Source organism: Cinclus cinclus, chromosome 12 (assembly GCF_963662255.1).
Source record: "Cinclus cinclus chromosome 12, bCinCin1.1, whole genome shotgun sequence".
Classification (NCBI taxonomy): domain Eukaryota; kingdom Metazoa; phylum Chordata; class Aves; order Passeriformes; family Cinclidae; genus Cinclus; species Cinclus cinclus.
Window position 1 is genome coordinate 3,100,582 of NC_085057.1, and position 21,924 is coordinate 3,122,505.

The 21,924-nt window shown below is 42.9% G+C and overlaps 1 protein-coding gene across 1 annotated transcript in view; it reads left to right on the plus strand.

Annotated features, from left to right (window-relative positions):
- The window catches only part of LOC134048902 (contactin-3-like), a 75,655-nt gene extending 54,470 nt beyond the window's left edge, over positions 1 to 21,185 (plus strand). The window contains 12 exon segments of the mRNA XM_062500983.1: positions 7,069 to 7,196; positions 8,519 to 8,694; positions 10,617 to 10,734; positions 11,888 to 12,046; positions 12,130 to 12,279; positions 13,112 to 13,182; positions 14,413 to 14,647; positions 15,203 to 15,318; positions 15,948 to 16,134; positions 19,304 to 19,416; positions 20,339 to 20,507; positions 21,082 to 21,185. Coding sequence (XP_062356967.1) covers positions 7,069 to 7,196; positions 8,519 to 8,694; positions 10,617 to 10,734; positions 11,888 to 12,046; positions 12,130 to 12,279; positions 13,112 to 13,182; positions 14,413 to 14,647; positions 15,203 to 15,318; positions 15,948 to 16,134; positions 19,304 to 19,416; positions 20,339 to 20,507; positions 21,082 to 21,185 — 1,726 coding nt within the window.
- The last annotated feature ends 739 nt before the right edge of the window (positions 21,186 to 21,924 follow it).

Sequence of the window (21,924 nt, forward strand, 5' to 3'; positions counted from 1 at the left end):
TGGATCCAAACACTTGTAAAGTCTCTCTGAAGTCTGCCTGGCCTGAGGTTCTTTGCTTGTTTTTTTTTTTTTGTTGTGATGGTATGAGAGCACTGAGAGTGCAAGTGTGGTGCTTTCTCCAAGGTCAGGGAGCAGTTTTTGTTTTCAGTTTAATGTAGAGTTGGGCCTGATATAGAGAGAACCAGGTAGAAAACTGGGAATGCAAAGCCTGTCAGAAGTACTAAAAGGCTTCAACAGAATGCTCTGAAAATGTTGGCAAAGGGGCAATTGAGGTTTGTTGCAGCAATGAGGATGATACAGCTGAGAAGAGAAAGAAAAGTTAATTGGGAGGTCAAGAATAGCAGATGAAAACATGAGAAGAAAAGGAAAATGTATTTCCAGGTTCTTTTTAAGCAGCCATGATCCTACCAGGGATAGCAGATGTCATCATTGTATGTTTATTTGCTAGGGTTAGAGTGATAGGGGATGTGTTTTGGGGTTGTAATTCTCAGGGGAGAGTTTGTGATTCACCCATACCCCCCTGCTGTTGATTTCCAACAACATGTAAATGTGGTTTTTTTCCCAGCAATACCCATTAAAGCATAATTGAATTAGTCATAAACTGAAACTGCACAAGTGTACTGATTAAATTGTATAAAAAGACAATGCAGGGCTATACCTTTCTGCTCGGGAGCTGCCTTTGGGTTTGCATCTCTCCACACTGGGCATTGCTGACTTTCCAGCCTTTCTGCTCTGCATTTCATTATTTACAGACTGGGAGTTACAGAGAGTGAGCTGGGGCAGCACAGAAGCTCCTTGGAGGAAAGGTGTGGTGAAGATAATTACAGGTCTGATTTAGCACGGACATGGTCAGTGTGGCACTCTGGGCATTCCAGCTGCAGCACTTGACAGGCTGTGCATGCTCAGAGGAGCCAGAATTGGTTTTTTGGGATTTCACTCTGTCCCCAGGTGAGCCTTTCTATCTGAGCCAGACACAAGCTGCAGTCCCAGCACCAGCCCTGGAAGGTCACAAAAGAGTCCAAAAGGCCAGATGTGAGACTGAGGAAACCAAACATGAGGGCTTTGAAGGAGGACTGCTGTGGCACTGTGGTGTGATTTAAGGAATGTGTCCCTGCTCCTCTAGAGCTTGGTGTTGATCTGAACAAAGCTTAGCCTGGCATCAGGAACCTGCTTCTAAATTAGACTGAATTCTTCTGGTCCTATTCCTGTAAAACACCACGCTGTGCTTTTCTTCTGCAATTTCTAAACACAGAAGTTGCTCCCGGACAGATAAAACCTGGAGAGACTGCAGTGGGGACCTTTACCTGTTCCATCACGAGGCTGGAGCAGTCTCCTTGTACCCAGAAGATTTGGGCACTGTCATCTTCGCCCTGGCTCTTTGTTCACAGGGGCCACAAGAGTTTCCTGTGTGCTGGTGTTAAGTGTTGTCAAATGTGACAATTTGGCAGAAGTTGGGGCATCTGTTGTTGCAGAGCTGGACATGGTGCCACAGCCTCACTGGCTGCCTGCCTGCAAGCAGGCGAGCAAAATCCCTTCCAAAATAGCACTGCTTTGGCTATTGAATGCTTCTAGCCTTTAATTAAACAATATTAATGTATTAAATTAAACGATGGCCTCTCAAATTTACGTGAAACTTGTTGCCTTTTGATGGATCTCAGTCGGTTTTATTTTTATGACTGCTTTTGTAAAGCATGTGCAAAAAAAAAATGCACAGCATCTGATTTTGTCCATTTAGGAAAATTCCTAGCTTTTGTCCCATTTCCATAAAAAGTGGAATCATTCTGGGGTGAAGAATACCAGGCTGAAGAAATCCACACTCAGTTTCCAAAAATGAATTGAATATGATGCTGCCTGCTTAGGTTTATGAACATAAATTACAGCTGTGATTTCTGCCAAGTGCAGGTAATTCCAAAATATGACCCAGAGCATGTATTTTTGACAACATACTGTAAATGGCTTCCAGAGGAAGCACAATAACGAGGCAGTAATCCTGAATTAATCTGAATGAAGTGAACTGGCCTTCAGAGAAGAGCAGAGTGTGGTTCTTTGCAGAAAACCCTGGGGTTCATTACTGTCTTCTGTGAATAATTGCAATTCATGAATTTCATGCAGTTCTACAAATTCCTGCAATTCGGAAAAGGGTTTCAAATTAGCAGTACATTTTTCAGCCATTAACTCCCATTGCCAGTGGAGAAGTCTGGTGGGGAGGGTTTGCTCTTTTTTTAATTGCAGCAAACAGGAGGGATGAGTTCCTCCCACAGGGAAGGTCCAGCATGGACAACACCTGGGAGAGGTGGGGATGCAGAAGGAGCTGAATTTTAATTGCATTTGCAGCAGCATGGGGAGAATTGATAAGTCTTCAAGAAACTCTGGAATAATAAAGACAAAAACCACAAATACTTGAATTTCTTGTCATCAGAGAATTTGGGTTTGACTGAGGTACTGACCACAATGCTTTAGTAAAGCCTGAGAGAGTTTTATTTTGATGGCACTCTTGCTTGTATTCTTAATTTATCTTTAAGTGGTGCTGCTTTTTCCGTATGTAGACGATTTGGATAATGACTCAGTAAATTTTAATTAAATGAGCTGAATATAGTGTGTGTTGTGAAGGGGAGAAAATATAATTCAAAATGGATTCATGAGCTCTGGGCTGAGAAATCGCTCAACATTGAAGAAAGCAATCTTGTTTCTTGTTAATTTTGCAAAGTATGTGATTTTTTTTTTTCCTAGAGTATCTTTAATAAAGAGAGCTAAACATTAAAGAGCAGTGGAGTGCAGAGAGAAGTGAAAGCATAGGATAACATGCAGAAGGAAAGACAGAAAATGGGAATTAAATTTAGCAGGTGCATGAGACACCTCCACCTCCAGATGGACGAATTTTTGTTGCCTTTCTGTCCTCCAGAAAGGGAGGATTCGATATTTAACCAAGGTTAAATGTTCCTGATGCTGGTTTAACTCACCAAAACCAGAATAAATACTAAAATAGCTGCAACCCAGACATAACCCCTTCCAAGTTTTCCTTAATGTTTTATACATGTACATGACTCTGAATTTTCAGCTTGTACTTGACAGTCACTGCCTGTGGGTTGTAGTGAGTCCTGAACTCCTGGCCCAAATACCTTGAGTGGAAGAGGGTTAAATCCAGGATTTTGTGAAAATGCAGAGCAGCATTTCACCTTTAAACAAACTCACCTTTATTCCTAGATGTTTCTAAATTTACCAAGACTAGAAAAAGATGAGGAGATGCTGCAAAAACTTCACTGAAAGATTGCCCAGTGCAATTCCCTTAGGAAAACTCCAGTTTTAGCAGCTTTCATTGTGGCTGAGTGATGGAAAACTAAGGGAGGAAAGAAATTATTCCTGATAAAAAAAATTGTACGATACTTAGAAGTGTTAATTAATGGTTTTAGCTTCACTGCAATTTGAATTAAATATTTTTATTCATTTTATATTACAGTTTGAGATGTGTGATGTGAAAAGTAATGCATTTACTTAGCAGTAGTTGCATAGGATTTCTGTTTTGCTGACTTGCCTGTTAATTAATCTGCTTTAATTTAGTTGGAATTTGATTGATACATTAAAAGACAGTTGTGACCCACTTTTCCACTGTTCCTTTGCACTGAAGTGTTACAGACTGGAAAGGAGTGTGTCTGTGTTTATTACCATATCAATAAGGATCTCAAATAGTTGTGCTTTTGTGACTCCTGAGTTTGATGCTGCCTGATGGCTCAGTAATAAAGCACTGCCTTGGGAAGATGAACTTTGGGAAGATGAAGGTTTGCACTCATTAACAGCTGCAATTAATGACACCAGGTTTCAGTCCTGTCTGCTCTCTCTGATATCAATATACAAAGAGGTATCGTTTTTAAATAAGCATATAAAGTGGTATAATTTCTCTCAAATTGGGAACCCCAAAGTCCTGAAGTTGTTTAATCCTCCTCCCCATCCTGCTGACCTCACTGTCAGGGTGTGGGTGTGAGTTAAGGGGGGTTTATTTGACTGTAGAGAAAAACAATTTCCCCCAGACATCAATTTCCCCCAATTTTGCTCAGGAATTAGTGAGAGATGATGAGTTTGTCAATCATGTTTTCATCTGATGACCAGAGAGGTCCTAAATCCATCTGCAGCTGGAATTGGGGTGGATTTAGGACCATCACTCCCCCCACGGTCCCTTTTGAAGGGCTCGAGGTTTTGTGCCATTTGCCAGGGTGTCAGAAGGGTGCAGGTTGTGGAAAATGGAATTTCCGTGGAAAATGGAATTTCCGTGGAAAATTGCTGGCCTTAAGCAAAACGTTTTGGAAAAACACCTGCAGGTGCAGGGAATGCCAAAGGCTGGGTTGTTCTTTTTTGTGTGGCCCAGGTCTGGGGCTCTCCCTGACAGTGTTCCAGTGCCCTGTGTGAATACTGAATAATTCTAAGCAAATTAAAAGCTGTGGTTTGTCATGTTTCAGCAGGAGGGGCAGAGCGGGTTTTGGGTTTAGGGTTTCCATAGGCTCTGAGCTGCATTTACTGTTTTGTAATTGGAAAAACTGGAGCGTTGCACTTCTTTCTAATTTACCAGTAAAGATTTTATTTCTATTTTATTTTTCTCAAATTGATTTTTTTGGTGTATTGCTTGCTTTTTGTTTTTAATTCTAGAAAAAAAAAATTATTCTTAATTTTATCTGGGTCTTAATAAGCTTTCTATTTAATTATTTTGGGCAAGCTAGACTTGCAAATAGCTCAGAGCACTCTAAAAGTGATTCATTTTAATTAAACAGTAGACATTTTCAGGTTTATTCCCTGATCCTGCTTTTTCCTTTGTTTGATCTTAGGCTTTTTCAGCACTTGGGGTTTCTTTGGTTTTGTATTTTTTCAGTTGGAAATTGCATCAAAGTAGATGAAGCCTGAGCTATAAAGTGCAGCAGCACTTGCTTGTAACCATAATTGATATATTTTAACACCTTTTTTTTTTGATGTTATTCTAATTACCTATAAAATGTATCACTCATGTCTTTAACACATTTAAAATACCTATAAACCATATGGCACTGTTTAATTAATTCTAAGTGTTCCATCTAACATGAAGTGCAGCCAAATATGACTTAGGAATTTTCCCAAACGAGTTAATGAACCTCAGGGAAGTCACTGGTGAGGCACATCCTCCCTTGAAAAAACACCTCAAATGCCACCTCATCAGCTGAGGTACCTCAGGATGCTTTGTGGTTATAAATGGATTAAAGTGCCTATTTATAGCTGTCTTTCTCACCCCAATAAGATGCTTTTGTCTGTTGTTCTAACAGGGTGACTTGTTATCTCTTGTAATTTGCATCTGCTAATTTCATTATTGCTCTGCCTTTGCCCAGAGGAAGAGTAGCTCAGCTACAGCACTGAGAGCTGAAACACCTTTTTAAAGGAAATACAAAATGCAGTTTGAACTAATTAAGGAAAAAGCATTTAAAAGTTGTGTGTGTTTCTATACTGTAATTCCAAAAATCCTGTTTCCTCGTATGGAGCAGTGCAGTTGTGGCATGAGCCCAGATTCCTGCTTTCAGAGTTTTGAAACAGCCTCTTCGAGGCTTTGAGGGTGAATTTGCTGTTGGGGGAGTGGAGCAATGGAATTCCAGAGCCCTGGTGGACTCCCACTGCTGTGGTTTGCATTTAGGGAATGTGGGTTTGGGTCAGGGTAAGATACTGAGCCCTTGATGACACTTTCATGGAGAAATTTTCCCCAAAATGCAATGGAAGCCTCCCTGGCCATTCCTCTGGTCCTTGTCACTTGTCCCCTGGGAGAAGAGACCAAGTCACCCCTCACTACAACCCTGAGCTCTCCCATGCTGATCCCAACACAGCAGGATTTAACCCCAGAATTCAGCTGGGGCCAGTGACAGGGATCTGCTGACATCATTTTACCTCAAGAGCAATGAAAATAGAAAGAGCAGCAGAGGTGTGTAATTAATTCATTCAGGTTAATAACAGGTGGAGGTGAGCAGGCAGAACCCTCCCAGCTCTTCAGAGCAAGGGCAGGAAGGTGGCAGTGTAAGTTTGGTGACATTTTCTGCCTGTTCAGCTGCCACTTGCCCTGAAAACAGAGCAAGACTCCAGCTAATGCAGGCAGAGCTTTGCCTGGAGAGGTTTTGTTTGCTGCTCTCCTCGTTCTGCAGCTCAGCTCGGGGCATTTCCAAATCACCATCCAGCCAAGGTGCTGTGCTCCAGTTTGGTGCCTCTCACATGGCTTGATGGGATGTGAGAGAAAAGCTCTGAAGCTCTTTTTGACTTGGGCATATCAGGAAAATGGGTACCTTTTGTAAATCGCTGTGGACAAATGTTTATTTGGGTGCAGTTATTTTGCTGCTGCAGGTTGTCTTAGGGTAGAAGTCCCTGCAGCTGTGGATGGAACAGATGGGAGAACAAGAAATGGGGAGACAGGGAGTCAAATCATTCCCTGTGCATGCCTCCAGGGCTGCTGTCTGGGATGTCACCTCTGCTGTGGGGACATTTCTGCTCCTCTGTCCCTATCAGTGCTAGGGGTTTTCTTCTGCCCACATCTTTTATAAGCACTTCCCTGCTTTTCCATGCTCTCACTGCTGGAATATGTGTGGGGTGAAGAGAATTTTCTGTCCTGCAAGTCCTTCCACAAAGGAAGTTCATGAACAATCCCACGGAGTTGTCATGGTAATCCCAGTTATTTCAAGGTTGCTGTGCAAGATTGCTCGAGGTAAACAACAAAAGAGCTGAAAATTATTCCAGTTTCAGTTGATGCAGCTAAAAAAGGTGGAGCCCATGTGGGACTTCTCTCTTTCACACGCATGCATGTGCCCACATCTCTTAAAAAATTGGTTCTACTGATGTCCAAAATGATGTGTCCAAAGTGATACGTGGTTGGGTTCAAATTTGTTGTGTATTGTCAGTGGGTGGTCACAACATTTTCAAACCCCAGGTTGGTAATTGTCCTGGTTTCTGCTGCCATAGAGCTCATTTTCTTCCTAATTGTTGGTACAGTTTAGTATGTCTGAGATAACAGTCAAGTATGAAAGCATTTTGTCTCCGAATGCTGCGACTTTTTAAAATCTCCTGGTGATTTTGTAGGATCACACTCTTAAAGGATGGAGGACTCAGGATATCCAACGTGACCAAGGGGGATGCTGGCAGCTACACGTGCCTGGCCACAAACCAGTTTGGAACAGCCAGGGGCTCCACCAACCTGGTAGTTACAGGTGGGTGAGCTGGGAACAGGGGCTGCAACTGGAACTGCAGACTCAGGAGCCTGCTGGAATGTAAAGAGTATGAGAAGTTATTTATTTAATGTATAAAGATAAAAGGATAGCTGTTACAGCTCTTTTATTAGTTGAAAAGGCACTGAGGGATTTTTCTGCCTTTGACAGAGATATTTCTCAGATGTGAGGGAGTTCTGAGCACTTCCCTCCCTCCTCTCACTTCTCTAAACACTAAATAGTGCAATTATGCTTTTAAGTTCGTGGGGGTTTTTAATTTGTTATGAAAAAAACATGTCAGTCAAAAAAAAAATCTTGGTGGTAATTTTATATTCCAGTCGAAAATCTGTTTTGGCCAAAAGAGGTTTAAATGCTGTTTGCTCATGGAAAAAGATGTGGTGGAAACTCCAGCTGCAGGGGAGCATTCAGGGACTCCACGGGCAGGAGAACACAGTCTTTCAAAAGCAAATTTTATACAGAACTGTTGTTCAGAGGGATCCTTCCTCCAAGTCATCCATTCCTGGCTGCTGGTTGTTACACTGGATAAAAAGAGCCAGGAGTTTGTGAAGTTTATCTGAAAAATGTCTTCTCTCATAATGTTCCTTTTCAAAGATTTTAATATCTGAAAGATTGCCCAAACTCAGAATTATCTACTATCCTACTGCCTTTCATATCCTGTATATCTCATGGGTCCAAACAGAATTATTTTCTTCAATGAATTAACAGCTTCATGTTTTCAGCCTGTGCTCCTAAATGATTCATGTCCCTTTATATACAAATAATAGAATTATATACAGAGAATTCCTAGAATTAAATTTTATTTTTTACATTATTTACAATAGCTGAAATTTTTCTCCATTAATGTGATTCTGGAATAACAAACAGCTGTTCTTAATGACACTATTTATGTTCTGTGTGATGTAGGGACCCAAATACCCAGTGTGTTCTTCCTTAAGTGGATTTCCTCCAGTTTCTGGGGTTTATTAGGTTCTTCCCTTACTCCCACCTCTTCATCTGCCCAGGGGCTGCTGCTGCTCCGAGCACAGTGGGGTTGCTGAGAGCCAGGCAGCTGTGGAATGGCAATTCCAGCCTGTGGATTCAGCTTGGTGGATTGGGTTGGCTGCACCCAGCAGGCTCAAAATTCACCTTTCCAGTGGCAGGCAGCTCGTGCTGGGAAATGCAAGGACACAAAGCTCCAGGCAACATTCCCATTCCCAGCTACATCTTTGGAAGTGGCTGTCACTGATGCCATCCGAGGAGAGCAGTGGCAGGCAGAGCTAAGAAGTGCAGAAAAATGCAATAACCAATGTCTGTGCTGCCTGCAGAGCCAACCAGGATCACCTTGGCACCTTCCAACATGGATGTCACCGTGGGGGAGAGCGTGGTGCTGCCCTGCCAGGTGCAGCACGATCCCCTGCTGGACATCAGCTTCACCTGGTACTTCAACGGGACCCTCACCGACTTCCAGAGGGATGCCTCTCACTTCGAGAAGGTTGGAGGGGTGAGCTGCAAATTCTCCTCTTCTCCTCCTCCTCCTCCTCCTCCTCCTCTTCTCCTCCTCTTCTCCTCCTCTTCTCCTCCTCCTCCTCCTCCTCTCCTCCTCCTCTCCTCTCCCTCTCCTCTCCTCCTCTTTGTCTTGCTGCTTTTTTGATTTTTTTTGTCAACCAGGAGATTTACTAAAGAGCACGGCAGACCAAGCAGATGCCCAAATTCTGAGCAGACTTGCCCCAAAACTGGGGATCACCAGCAGTGCCTGGGGTTGTTCTTCAGCCAGGGCTGGCCTGAGGAATTCCAGCAGCTGCTCCTGCTGGGATACTCTGTGTTTGTATTCCAGGCAGCTGGGGAAGGGATGAAGGTGATTTCACTGTCACCTGGGCTTGTCCACCCTGCCAAAGGCTGCTGTGAGCAGGCAGGATTGGGATACCCTGCTGGGAAGGGCTGCCTGCTGCAGGGGAGCTTCCTCCTGCTTCCCCAGCCCCTGGAGACTCTTCCCAAACCCCACACATAACTGAAATGCAGTGTTAACATTCTGCTGGGGGTTATTTCAAGCAAAACTGTTCTATTTGAGTCCCCCTTCCCCTTTGTTGAGATGTCTCAAATTGAGTTTTCTGAGATCAGTGTGTGCAGGATGTGATTTGCTTGCATTCACTGCTGGTGTTGGGCATTCCCTGAATATCCACTTCCAATCAAGGAGATGGATTTTAGATTGCTTTTGACTCAACTTCTAATTTATTGTAAGCAATCAGCACTGAATTGTCCTGCAAACAACTTCCATCTGTGCTTTCACAGAAGACCAGGCACACACATGGAAGGGAATGAGGCAGAATTGGCTTCAGCTTATGTTGAATAAAGAATTGAGACATTGTAATGCTGAAACAAAGAAAAATAACCAAATGTTTTGAAAGGTTCCTGTTTTTTCCAATAGTAAAATAAGCTTCAAAGTCATGTCTTCGCCTTTCTCCCATACTGCTGTTTGCCCATGAATCAGTGGCCAGAGTAGGTGAAAGTACCCACAAAATGGGGTTCTTTCCTTGAAGAAAATGCTGCTTCTCCAGAAAATGAAAATTTAAAAATTAAAATCTGACTGAGGCATTTTTCACCTGGAAAATTCAACTGGAACTGAGTTAAGGCAGTAATTCAGCTGACATAAAGGGGAGATTTTTTTTTTTTAAGGGGCATTGTCTAGCAAATTTTTAATATCAAGTTCTCTGTTCAATGGTGTGGAAAACAAACAGTTCACGAAGAGCCCTAATGTGATAGGAAGTTACAGTTTCATACAAGTTTTATTTCTGTTTCCCATGATTCAGGAAAAAAACACATGCTGTAGTCTGAGAGAGAACAATGGGAAAAAGTACTAAAGATGAAATATTCAGTGAATAGCAAAGAGTAGAATTTGGGCTTGTAAAATGGGAAATTTCACCTAGAATGTGCAACCTTTGAATGAAAGTGCTCCCAATAACCTGGAGAATGGACTGAATTCAACTTTGTCTTTTACTCTTTGGAACTCCTTAAAAATCTCTCATGACTTGACTTAGGAGTTCTAGATCAAAACTCCATGAATTCTGCCTAGAAATCAAATTGGTAAAGGCCACAGAAAACACATTTCTCTCTTTTTAGGGCTTTGAGACAAATGGTCACAGGACACTGAGGTTACTGAGGGTTCCAGGCAGGAGATGCCTTCCCAGTATGAGCTCCCCATGTTGGAGCTCATTTCTCCCAAAAAACAGACATTACCTGATGTTTTTTTGGGAAAACGCTCCCAGCCAACAATCACGGAGCTGCTGATGGGCAGTAATTTGCTGTCCTGCAATGCAGCTTTTGAGCAACTTCACATTTTTGGCGGATTTCTTTTCCCTTTGCATAGAAAGCACTGGACTGCAGGGGAGGCGTGTTTGCATTAATGGGTGTTCTGTATTCCCCCAGAGTGCCTCAGGTGATTTGATGATCAGGAACATCCAGCTGAAGCACACTGGGAAGTACGTGTGCATGGTGAAGACAGAGGTGGACAGTGTGGCCTCTGCTGCCGACCTCATCGTGCGAGGTACAACCCAGCCCAGCCCAGCATCACCTTTTCCACCTCATTTTATATTACTCACTGTAGAAACAGCTGATCTTGGAGGCTGCAGAACCCATCCCTGGCTTGAATGGGGTGATGAATGGCAGTGAGTTGAATTGTGTCATTCTGACTTGCAGTTAGGGAGAATTACAGCTCAGGTTTTGGGTGAAGCTTCATTTTTTTTTTTCCCCAGAGAAATGAGGAGCTGGAGGTTATAACAGTGACTTCACCTCTCTTTTCACTGCCAGTCCTTCAGCAAGAGGGAGCTCACTGGGAGCTCTGAGACAGCTGGAGCTGCTGCCTCTGCAGACTGAAGTGCTGGGGACTCCAGAATCCTTGCTGTGAAATGGGCAATTCTGCCAGAGCCCAGAGAGGCTTTGCCCTAGGGCTTAAAGCCTACAGTGCAGGATTATTCCTTTTCATTCTGAGCTGGAATGCTCACAGTCGAGACAGAATTGTGACTTTCTTTGCTGATGTTATAGTTACATTTATTGCAAGGTAACGGCTTTGATCTAGAAAAGCACTCTACATAATCAGCACTTCCTCAATATATTTTAAAATATTTCAGATATTTTCTCAATGTTAATGCACTGTTACTCATTTCAACCCTCTTTGCTGGTGCAGGTGAGACAAAATCCAGCATTTTGGCCAGGAAATGCCCAGAATGAGGATTTTCCAGAAGGCAGCAGGAAGTTTGTCTGATTGAATTGCTGTTTGGGGTGCAGGTCAGATGTGCTGAAAAATTGTTCCAGTGCCTTGTACAGTAAAGAAATTGTAGGTAAAAAATTTCCAGACTACAGAGATGTATCTGTAGGTTAATGAGGACATTTAGGACTAAAGGAAAAGACATTGGAAAGACAGAGGGATGTGCTGAACAAAGGTTCTTGGTAAAAAAACCAAAACCCAGTTATCTGTTCTGCCCTTGAGAGAATTTCAGGTTGAAATTATCAGAATTAAGTTCAGTGAATGTAAAACCATGATTACAAGAGTTCTTATTTCAGTCTGAATTGTTTTCCTCCTCCCTGAGAAAGAAAAAAAAAAAAAAAAAAAAAACGGGAATCCATCCTACTGGAGGTGATTCCCAGGCTGCTTCAGGGCTTCACCAAAACTCTCTGCCTGGTTTCCCATCCCATTCCAGGCTCTCCTGGGCCCCCTGAGCACGTGAAGGTGGACGAAATCACGGACACCACTGCCCAGATCTCCTGGCAGGAGGGCACGGACAACCACAGCCCCGTGACCACCTACACCATCCAGGCCAGGACTCCCTTCTCCGTGGGCTGGCAGCAAGCCACCACAGGTGAGCACGGTTCCCAAAGCAGGTCTGTGAGAATGTCTCTGGCGCCGTCATCCTGAGTTTGCTTTTCCCTTTCTCTTTCCTAGTCCCGGATGTGATCGATGGGAAAACCTTCACAAGCACAGTAGTGGATTTAAATCCTTGGGTTGAATATGAATTTCGTGTAGTTGCCAGTAACAAAATAGGAGGTGGAGAGCCTAGTTTGCCCTCAGAAAAAGTAAGAACTGAAGAGGCAGGTTAGTGGGTCCTTCTATTTGCTTTCAATTCAAGAATCTTGAATGTTAACAAAGAAAAGGAGTGTTCATGTCTTTGGCTCTTTGAAAACAAGCTTGGAATTACCATTGGATATAAAAGCCTGTAAGAAGTTTGTTCATATTTTTCCACTGAGCTGTGGGACAGTTTGTGTTGCATTACTGAACATCACAGAAGCATAACATGTAAATCCATCTAAACTGTGTTTATTGTGCCAAAATTCTGCCAGTTCAGGCAGTGCTGCAGAGTCTGAAGGTAGTAATGGATGGAAAGAAGTTAATTTTGACAAGGACTTTTCATTCCTGGTGTTTGATCAGTGAAACCCTTCCAGGTAACAAGCATGTGGCTCAGAAGAACCCATCAGTTTTAACCCCAGTTCACTTGGAATGAGGCCATTTCCCAGTTTGTCTGCATAACATCCTTTGAAGTGTTCAAGGACATGGAATTCTGAGCAACATGGTTTAGCGGAAGGTGTCCTGGAAGAAGATGATCTTTGGGGTCTCTTCCTACCCAGGCCATTCTCTGAGTTTACTCTAGAAGAATGAAGCTTGTCTCCATTTTTCCCAAGTTCCTAAGCGCAGCAGACGTGGTGTAATCCGTGAGCTGCTGAGGCTCTCCAGGTGCTCAGAGGAAACCCAGCGTGGCCCAGGGAAGGATAAATGTGGGTCAGGGCTGAGGCTTTCCAGTACTGCCCCCCAAAAATCTATCTTGATTGCAAAAGGAGTGTGAATATGGGTTAAACTGGTGCATGAGGGTGATGTGGTGTGTTCTTCTGTCTCTGCTCTTTGCAGACATCTCTGCATTTCCTTTCCACAGTTCCCGAAATTCCCCCGTCTGAGGTCAGTGGGGGAGGAGGCAGCAGATCTGAGCTGGTCATAACGTGGGATGTAAGTTCTTCACAGAACTTGTTTCTTTTCTTATTGCTCTCTCTGAATCTCCCTGGCTGCAGCAGCTTCTCCTCTGGGATGTGCCTGTGCTCTGGGCCATGTGTGATGTGAGCCCTACACGTTGGCCTTGGTTCTTCCACTCTCACGTGTCCCTGTGCTGGATGGAAATCTCCAGGGAATTCAGTTTGGCTGGGATTGCTTCTGTTCTCAAACAAATGTTAATGCTAAAAAGAAGGCAGGAGGGCAGGGGGATGATTTATCCAAAGAATTGGGCTTTGGAGTGCAGATCTGCAGTCCCTGCTTTCCTACCATTAAATCTGGATGCACATGCTAACCAATACAATTTATATTATGTATCCCTTTTTTAACGATTTAAATAACTGTTAATATTCTGATCCTAGCATTGACTACTCTGTGTGGTTATCTAATCATAGTCACATCAGAAGAAGGTTTAAGCCACTGTATGAAGGTGGTATTGGATTCTCTAATAGCTGACCAAGCAATTATTCATTTTTTATGAACTGGGGATTGATGAAAGAAAAGTTGTATTTACTGAAGAGTGTCTTGAAGCAGAATTCTTAGTGAGAGCCAGAGATTATACCTGAAAGTTGTTCTCTTCTTGAAATGCAAACCTTAAAATAGGTTGAAGGGAGCACATTTTGCTGTGCTGTACTGATGCTTGGAGAGGCTCCCTGGAGCAGGGGCTGCACAGAGTTAAAGGAATAAGGCAGGGATTTATTAAAAACCCTTCCAAGGATTCACCTTGGGCAGTGCAAGAGCCCGGCCATGGCTACAGCCAGGATGGACCCTGGGTCACGAGTTCTCACACTTTTATCAGTTTTGCTCCATTTCCACCTTGGGGTTCATTGTCCAGTCCCAGCTCCGGGTTCTGCAGTCCCACCCTCCCAGATTCTCCCCTCCATTCTCTGCTCTTTGCACTTTTTGGGGTGAAGCTGCAGCGGTGTCCTTGGCTGTGGGGCTGGAAAAGGATTGTTTTGTGTGCCTGAGCTGTGAGCAGAACTTGGAACACTCGGTGTGGACTTCAGAGTTATTTACTAAGGCAGTGCAGAACCTGGAAAATGTGAAAGCTCAAACTGAAGGCTTCAGTACCAGAGTTAATTGGCTGAGGGTTTGATGCCAAGAGCAGTGCCAGCACCTGCATCACGTGCATGAGTTTTTTCCTGCCCAGCATCCCCAGTGGTCTCACAGCCCTGTGTTGTTGTGTCCCAGCCCGTCCCCGAGGAGCTGCAGAACGGGGAAGGATTTGGCTACGTGGTTGCTTTCCGCCCCTTGGGCACCACGACGTGGATCCAGACTGTGGTGACCTCTCCTGACACCCCCAGATATGTCTTCAGGAATGAGAGCATCCTGCCCTTCTCTCCCTACGAGGTCAAAGTCGGGGTCTACAACAACAAAGGAGAGGGTCCCTTCAGCACCGTCACCACGGTGTTCTCAGCTGAGGAAGGTACAGCCTTCAGCCACCCCAAACCCTTCCACTGCTGCCCATTATAAAAGAAAGGCCTTAAAAATATGGTACTCTAGCTAAGCTGACAACTACCTTATAAATTCCCCAGTGAAAAAAATCAGAGGGATGAGAATGAGTTTGCATAGCAATCTATTCTTGTAGAGGAAAGGAGGTTGCACCTGTAATGACAAAAGATGTATCCCATGGGAATCTGTGAAGAAAATATGTAAACTAACCAGAAATAGAGGGATTTGATGGACATACACACAGGCCATTTACCAACCAGGAATCTGAATTTCAGTGTATTGTTAGCCAGTTAGATTAGACACGGTGCCTTCTGGTATTTCCTGTAAACATGAGCTTTGTGAATAAAGAATTGGCTTTTCTACATGAAGAAACTGAGTCCCAGCTGTTTGTATTGCAACACTTCCATGAGCTGTCCCACCAGGGAGCCCAGCAGCAGCAGCTCAGGGAGGTGAGGTGGGCTGGGATGAGGACAGGTTTAATCAGGTTTAGTCCCACAGTCACCTCTCCCTGCCTGGTTTCCCAACACAGAGCCCAGCACAGCCCCCTCGGGAGTGTCTGCCACCAGCCTGTCCTCCTCGGCCATCCAGGTGTCCTGGACAGCCATTCCCTGGAAGATGAGCAATGGAAGGCTGCTGGGCTACGAGGTGAGTCTGGAGATTAAAATATTTCGTTGAATCAACCCTATTTGTTAAAATAAAATCCAGTCTTTGTGAAGGGCCGTGGGCCATAAGGGTCCTGCAGCACAACCACACAGATTCACCCCAAATCTTGGCTCTTCCTGCCCCACTTACAGCCAGAGGAAGGATAATTTTTTCTATCTTTGTTAAAAAAACACAGAATGAAGTTGTGTTTTTCTTCTTGTGCTGATAGATAGCCAAGTATCTGACATAACTCCGAACCAACGTTTTTTTAGAATTACATTTACTTTCAAAGAAACTTCTTTTAAGGTACATTTTTCTGAGCTTGTTTCCCTCTTAATGAAGTGATGTTTTTCCTCTTGTCATTCTTTAGTTCAAGCAAGATCTAATATTTCAACTGCCTTTTTCCTGCAGTCATACTGAAAAGAGCAGCAAGCGTGAGGAGCAGATGGATAAGAATATTTTATTTTTGCCCCGTAAACATATTTCTGAAACTTTAATGTATTTCTACCTTTTCCAGCTGAAGGAAAAAAAGGAATGCACTTAAAAGAGTGGAGTACAGTGTTGTGGGTGAACAGCCCATTCCATGCAAGACTTAAATGTTGTGGTTTTTTTTTTTTTTTTTAATCTCCTAGGTTAGGTACTGGAATAATGGCCAAAAAGAAGAATCTTCAAACAGAGTAAAAGCAGCAGGAAATGAAACATCAATAAAAATTACAGGGTTGAGGAGCAACTTGGCTTATTACACAGCAGTCCGTGCCTACAACAGTGCTGGAGCAGGGCCCTTCAGTGCCACTGTCAATGCCACCACCAAAAAGCCACGTGAGTATCTCGCTTGGAAGTGGGGAGAGGCATAAATGGTGTGGCAGCACTTGCAGGGGGAAGAAGAACAACAGTGGCATTCCTGGGAATCGCAGTATGAGTGGCCCAGATTTCCGTGCAGTCGAGCACAGAGCTTCAGCAGGGTGAGTAAAACCCAAGCGTTCAGGGGAGCCCAAGGAAGAGCTGTAGTTTCTGCACAGAACCTTTATTATGCTGCTAATGACTGGAAGAAATTGAAAAGAAAAATCTCTGTTATTTAGAAAGGGGGGGGGGGGGGGGGGGAAGAGACTTGTTGAATTTTTCAGTGTTCTATAACATATTTATAAGTTCTCTGGGGCATGGCTTTTGAAATGCAATGAACCTCATGGAGTTCATGCAAAACAATCCTTCATGTCCACTGTTTCCCCTGGTACAAATTGCACAGGAGGCCACTCTGCAGCTGCAAAGGCAAAATTAAGCTGGAGAACAGATTGTCAAAGGCTGCACTAATTTTTCTACGAGTGGAAATATTTTTAGTGTGCCCCTCCATTGTAATACAGCTCAGAATCAGGGTCATCAGTCCTGAAGTGTTCCTGTCAGAGGCACAGAACACACAATTAAATCTGTCTGAGGGGTCAAATTCCCTGCAATAGTCATTAACATCCCCCGAGCAGACGGAGCTGTAGCCTTAATAATATGAAATAAGCTGGTTTATCAGAAATTCTTATATGCAAAAATGAATGTCAGTCTTTCACTGAGGACTAAACTAACTCAGATTTGCCAGTTTAAATAGATTATATGCACAATTACCATGAACTGGCTGAAGTGACTGACTGCCTGCAGCCTGGACAGGACATGAGAAAAGGAATTTTTTTTCTAATTAATCATCTTTGTGGCTGCTCACTGGAGGTGGTACCAGGCTGGTCAGTTCAGGGATTTTCAATCTTTTTTTAAGTGTGCCCCTCACTTTTGGGGTGTGTAACTGAGAGCTGGACAAGTCCCTGATCTCTCTGGTGTGAAGAGGATCTGGGTCAGGCCCTTGGGTAAATCGCTGCTGTTTGGAATAGTTAAAAATTAAAATTAACTGCATTATGTCCGTGGATCTTTCTGGTGAATAAGGACTAATGTCAGTCTGAAGATTTTGATAAATTAGTTGAATTGCTAAGAGAAATAATTCTCCCTGCTACTGCACTAGAAACTGATTTTTCATTAAAAAGTGTGATTTTTAATGAATCCCGATTTGTAATTTAATTTGAGCATTTGTGATTGGTGTGGTTTTCACTGTGAAGGATTTGCACTCCCCCACAAGACCTGCCAGGTGCATCTCAGAAACTCTTGCCTTATCAAGAAATACAAATCATTCAGTTCTATTGGCAGAGCATTTCAAAATTGAAATCGAGCCTTTGACAATTAAAATACCTTTGCTTTTCAATTTGAATTACGCCTATTTGCAGCCCAGAATTACAAGTGGAAATTTAAATATTGCTATGTAAAATGCCAAGTGACTGGGGAAGACTTGCCTAAGTTGTTACAATTGCTTCATATTTAGAAAGTCTTAAAATAAACCCCAGTGTTCTGTCCATCAGCTCCTAATTCTGAGCAACGCTCCTGTTCTGAGAGCAGCTTTCAGCACCTGAGCAGCTCAGAAATCCCTGCAGCTCCCTGGACATGTCCTGACGTGACTTGATGGATCAGGACCTGCCACAGATGAAGTTCTGAGCACTGATGATTGCTGGAGATTTTGGTGTCTGCAGCAAATGGAGCCTTCTGAATCCCACAGACAGAGGCTTACAGTGCTAATAGATAATTACTCTTTGTTTTTTTTTCCCACATGTCATCTTAATATTTTGTTGTGGATTTCAAGGATGACTCATTTCCTTTGAAATTCAGCTGTAATATCTCAGTGTGAAAACGATTCATACATGCTGTAACACTTCATTCTCAGGAGTGAAACAATCTCCTCTTCCATTTACAAGTGGTTATTATTAGAACATCAGGTTAGATCTTCCTCAGTACATAGACCAAGACAAATAGTGAAAAAATAATAGCTGTGGGTGGTTGGTTGACTTTGGAATATTTTATTTTTCTTTAAGCCTGACAGGGTTTTGGGGTTTTTTTTTTCTTTTTTTTTAGTATAATCCGGTGAGTTTTGATCTGACTGCTTATGGAAAGAAAGGAGGAAACTTCCTTTGTGAAAGAATTGAAAAGAGGAGGGGGGAAAAAAAAAAAGAGGGGAAAAAAAATACCTATAAGCACATGGATGCAAGTGTTCCAAACCACTCCCAGTGCTTAAAGCTGGAACTTCCACTCTCAAAGCACAGCTCAATCCACCTAGGCAGCAGTTGCCTCCACTAGGTGACAGCAACAGTAAATTGTTTTCCTTAACACATTTAGAAAGGATTTTAATCATTGATTTGTGTCGCTGCAGGACCCATTTTCTGGGAAACCAACCTGAGGTGTTTGAAGAGGTTTGTACTTCCCTGAAAGCTTGGCAGCTCCAAGGTACACGAAGGGGCAGAGCCCAAAGCTTGTGCAGCTGCTTTGTAAATAACAGGCTTGGGTTGCTAATGAACAAAAAATCCCAGCAGATTTCCCTTGGCCAAAGCCCATTTTTGGCACAGGCTCAGTTCAGAACCACAACTCAAGTTGGAAGAACCAACAGATGAAAAAAAAAAAAAACCAAAAAAAACCAACAACAACAACAACAACAACAACAAAAAAAAAAAAAAAAAAAAAAAAAAAAAAACTTGAAGTATTTTAGATAACATCTTAAAGTAAATCAGCATAATGGGTAAATTTGAATATTCACTGAAATTAAATTTGTCTAACAGTATATTGTGAAGAATTTTCTTGTTCTTGGCACTGTACTAAAATTAGAAATTGTCTGTTACCATCATTAGAGTTTGTTCTAATTAATCACCCATGTCCTAAGGCACATGCTTCTGTCTGGCTGTATTGAATGAAGGACCAGCAACTGATATTTCAGCTTCAGAAACAACAATTTATGTGCCATTCTGGCTTATCCCTTCTTTCTGTTTTTGAATGTAGCCTCTGAACCATAACATGCACAGAGAGGAGCCTGCACTGGAGCTGCTTTTGCATCCCCAGTGTAATGACAGCCAATTACCTGAGCTGGTGGATCAATCGCCAGTGCCAGTTAAATTAAAGTTGTGCTGTTGTATGTTTGAAGCACCCAGCCAGCCCCCAGGAAACGTGGTTTGGAACGTCACAGACTCCAGAGTTATCCTGAGCTGGGAGGAGGTCAGAGCCATGGACAACGAGTCCGAGGTCACGGGCTACAAGGTCAGTGGGGACAGAGCTGGGAGCAGCCCAGAGCTGGAATTTCCTTGTCTGGTTGCGTGTTCAAAGGATGCACAATACCACCCCGAAACCATTTCACTGGGGTCTCCTTTTTAGGGATTTTAAATCATATTCTATCAGTGTCTCACCAGTAATGTCCCTTTCCCTCCCCACGCTGGCATTGCTCAGCTCTTGGGATCCCAGCCACGCCTGGATCTTAGAACATTTAAACACTTGCACATCCATAACACTTACTTTAAATGTGTAACGTTTACCCAAATGGATAAAACTATGAAAGAAACCAGAAAGATTTAGCCTGATGGTTGTAGCTTCCATTGCTGGCCAGGTATATTTATTATATTTTATCACATATATTAAACTGATATTTTTAAATCCTTTCACCTCTTGCCTGCTGTGGAGCATGCTCATTTCCCTGATAGAAATTACACTCTTGCATCTGCTCTAAATCTGATCAGCACACAAATGTAGAAGTGTTTAAATATGTCATATAAGTGTGTGGAAAAGAATAGCTGAGGATGCTCCTGATAAGTTCTGTACAGCTGGATCCCACATGCTATATTCCTGAATAAAAGATTTAGGCTGAAGATCTGATTACCCACCGAGTTGTACTGGCCAGAAGAACATGTTTACAGCTCGTTCCAGTGCCCCACCACCCATTATTTCATATTATTGTAATAAAAGTAATACACAATACGTATTATCATCGGTTGTGCCATTTTAAATTAAATCTGGAAAAAAAGGCTGTGATTGGTGTTCCCTTCTTCCTTTAAATGTTAATTCCGCCCTGGAATATTAACCAAACCCCAGCTCTTTTCTTTCATGCCATCACCTCTGAAAGCTGAAAGCTTGTTTGCTGGAGGCAGGGAGGTGGCAGGGCAGGTGCTGAGGCTGTGCTGTGTTGCAGGTTCTGTACAGGACCAGCAGCCAGAGCAGGGTGGACGTGCTGACCACGGACACGACCACGGCCGAGCTGTGGCTGCAGCTCAAGGATGATTATTTTATCGAGGTCAGAGCAACCACAGAGGGGGGAGATGGCAGCAGCAGCGAGCAGATCCTCATCCCCAGGCTAGCCAGTAGGTTGAACCACTTTTCCTTTGTCCCAGCTTGTCTTCGGTTCCCTTGTTGATTGGGGGAGAAAAAAAAGAAAAAAAAAAAAAAAAACAAACCAAAACCAACCTAAAATTAATGCTTGGGTGTTGTATGGTAATAAGGTAATCAAAAGGAAAGTAGTTGAAAGTGTTCATGCCCTTATGCATGGCAAACTCCATTCTGCTCAGCTACCATGTAAATTGGTATTAAAAATGTGAAGTTTTTAACTTTTTCTCCTTTCAAAAAAAAACCTCTTACCTTCAAAATAGACTCACAGAATCGTTGTGTTTGGAAAAGACCTCCAAGGGCATTGAGTCCAACCTTTGACCAAACACCACCGTGTCAGCTAAACCAGAGCTAAAACCATTCGTGATCACAGCATTTTGCAAGATAGCTCTGTAATTTTTAAAATATTTTCTGTGTTTTTGTAGCTGTGTAGTGCTTGCAAGAAAAAAATTACAATATTTTTTGCTTAGCATCTAGGAAGAGTAATAATGTGGCACAGCCCATACTTAATGCTTTCATTTAATCCTCAATTCCTTTTTTCCTTTGTCACAGGTATGGATGCAAGAGGTTCTGGTCCATCAGTCTTGAGTATCTTCAGTGTCTCCAGCTTCTTAGCAACAATATTTTCCTTGACCCTTAATTCCATGTTGTGCTGATAGATTTGCATTTGCTGGGGGAGGGAAAAATTGGTTACTAAAGTGCTTTTTTTTTAAAAAAAAAAAAAAAAAAAAAAAAAAAAAAACAAACCAAACTGCAGTGGTTGATGCATGTTTTTTTCTTGACGTGTTTTTAAATTCTTTATATTTCACTGTAAGTTGAAGTAAAAATACCATGTAAAGTTTAGCAAATCCTTTAAAAAGGAATCTAAAATGCCTTAATACTTGAACCAAAGGAGTTTACATGTTAACATACTTCAGATACAGTGTAAGAGAGAGGGGGAGGGATGGCACTCTGAGGTCAGGGCTAGAAGGGAGAGTGAGAAACTCCATTTTTGCAACAGCCCTGAATTGTTCTGGGTCTGTTCTGCTTCGCTAAAATAACACTTGGCATGGAAAAGATGAAATGAGAGGACTGTTACCAGTGGGAGGGTCACACAACCAAGGCAGTGCCAGCACCCAGGAGTTGGGATCATTTTCCTGTGGGAGTTGCTCTGAATGCAAAGAACTCCCAGAAGAAATCTCATCTGGAGCAGGGCAGAGGCAGAGCCTCCAGTGCTGCTGCTGAGAAGTGATCCCAGCTGGGTTTGGAGGATGTTTGTGCACCTTCTCATGCACCCACCCTTCACCAGTAAATTCTGAAATTCATTTCCTCGTCTCCCCTCTTTACCTTTCCTAACCAGGCTCTTTGTCCGTATCCAAACTTGCCCTCCCTGGGGAGGATGTGACTGCCCTCCTG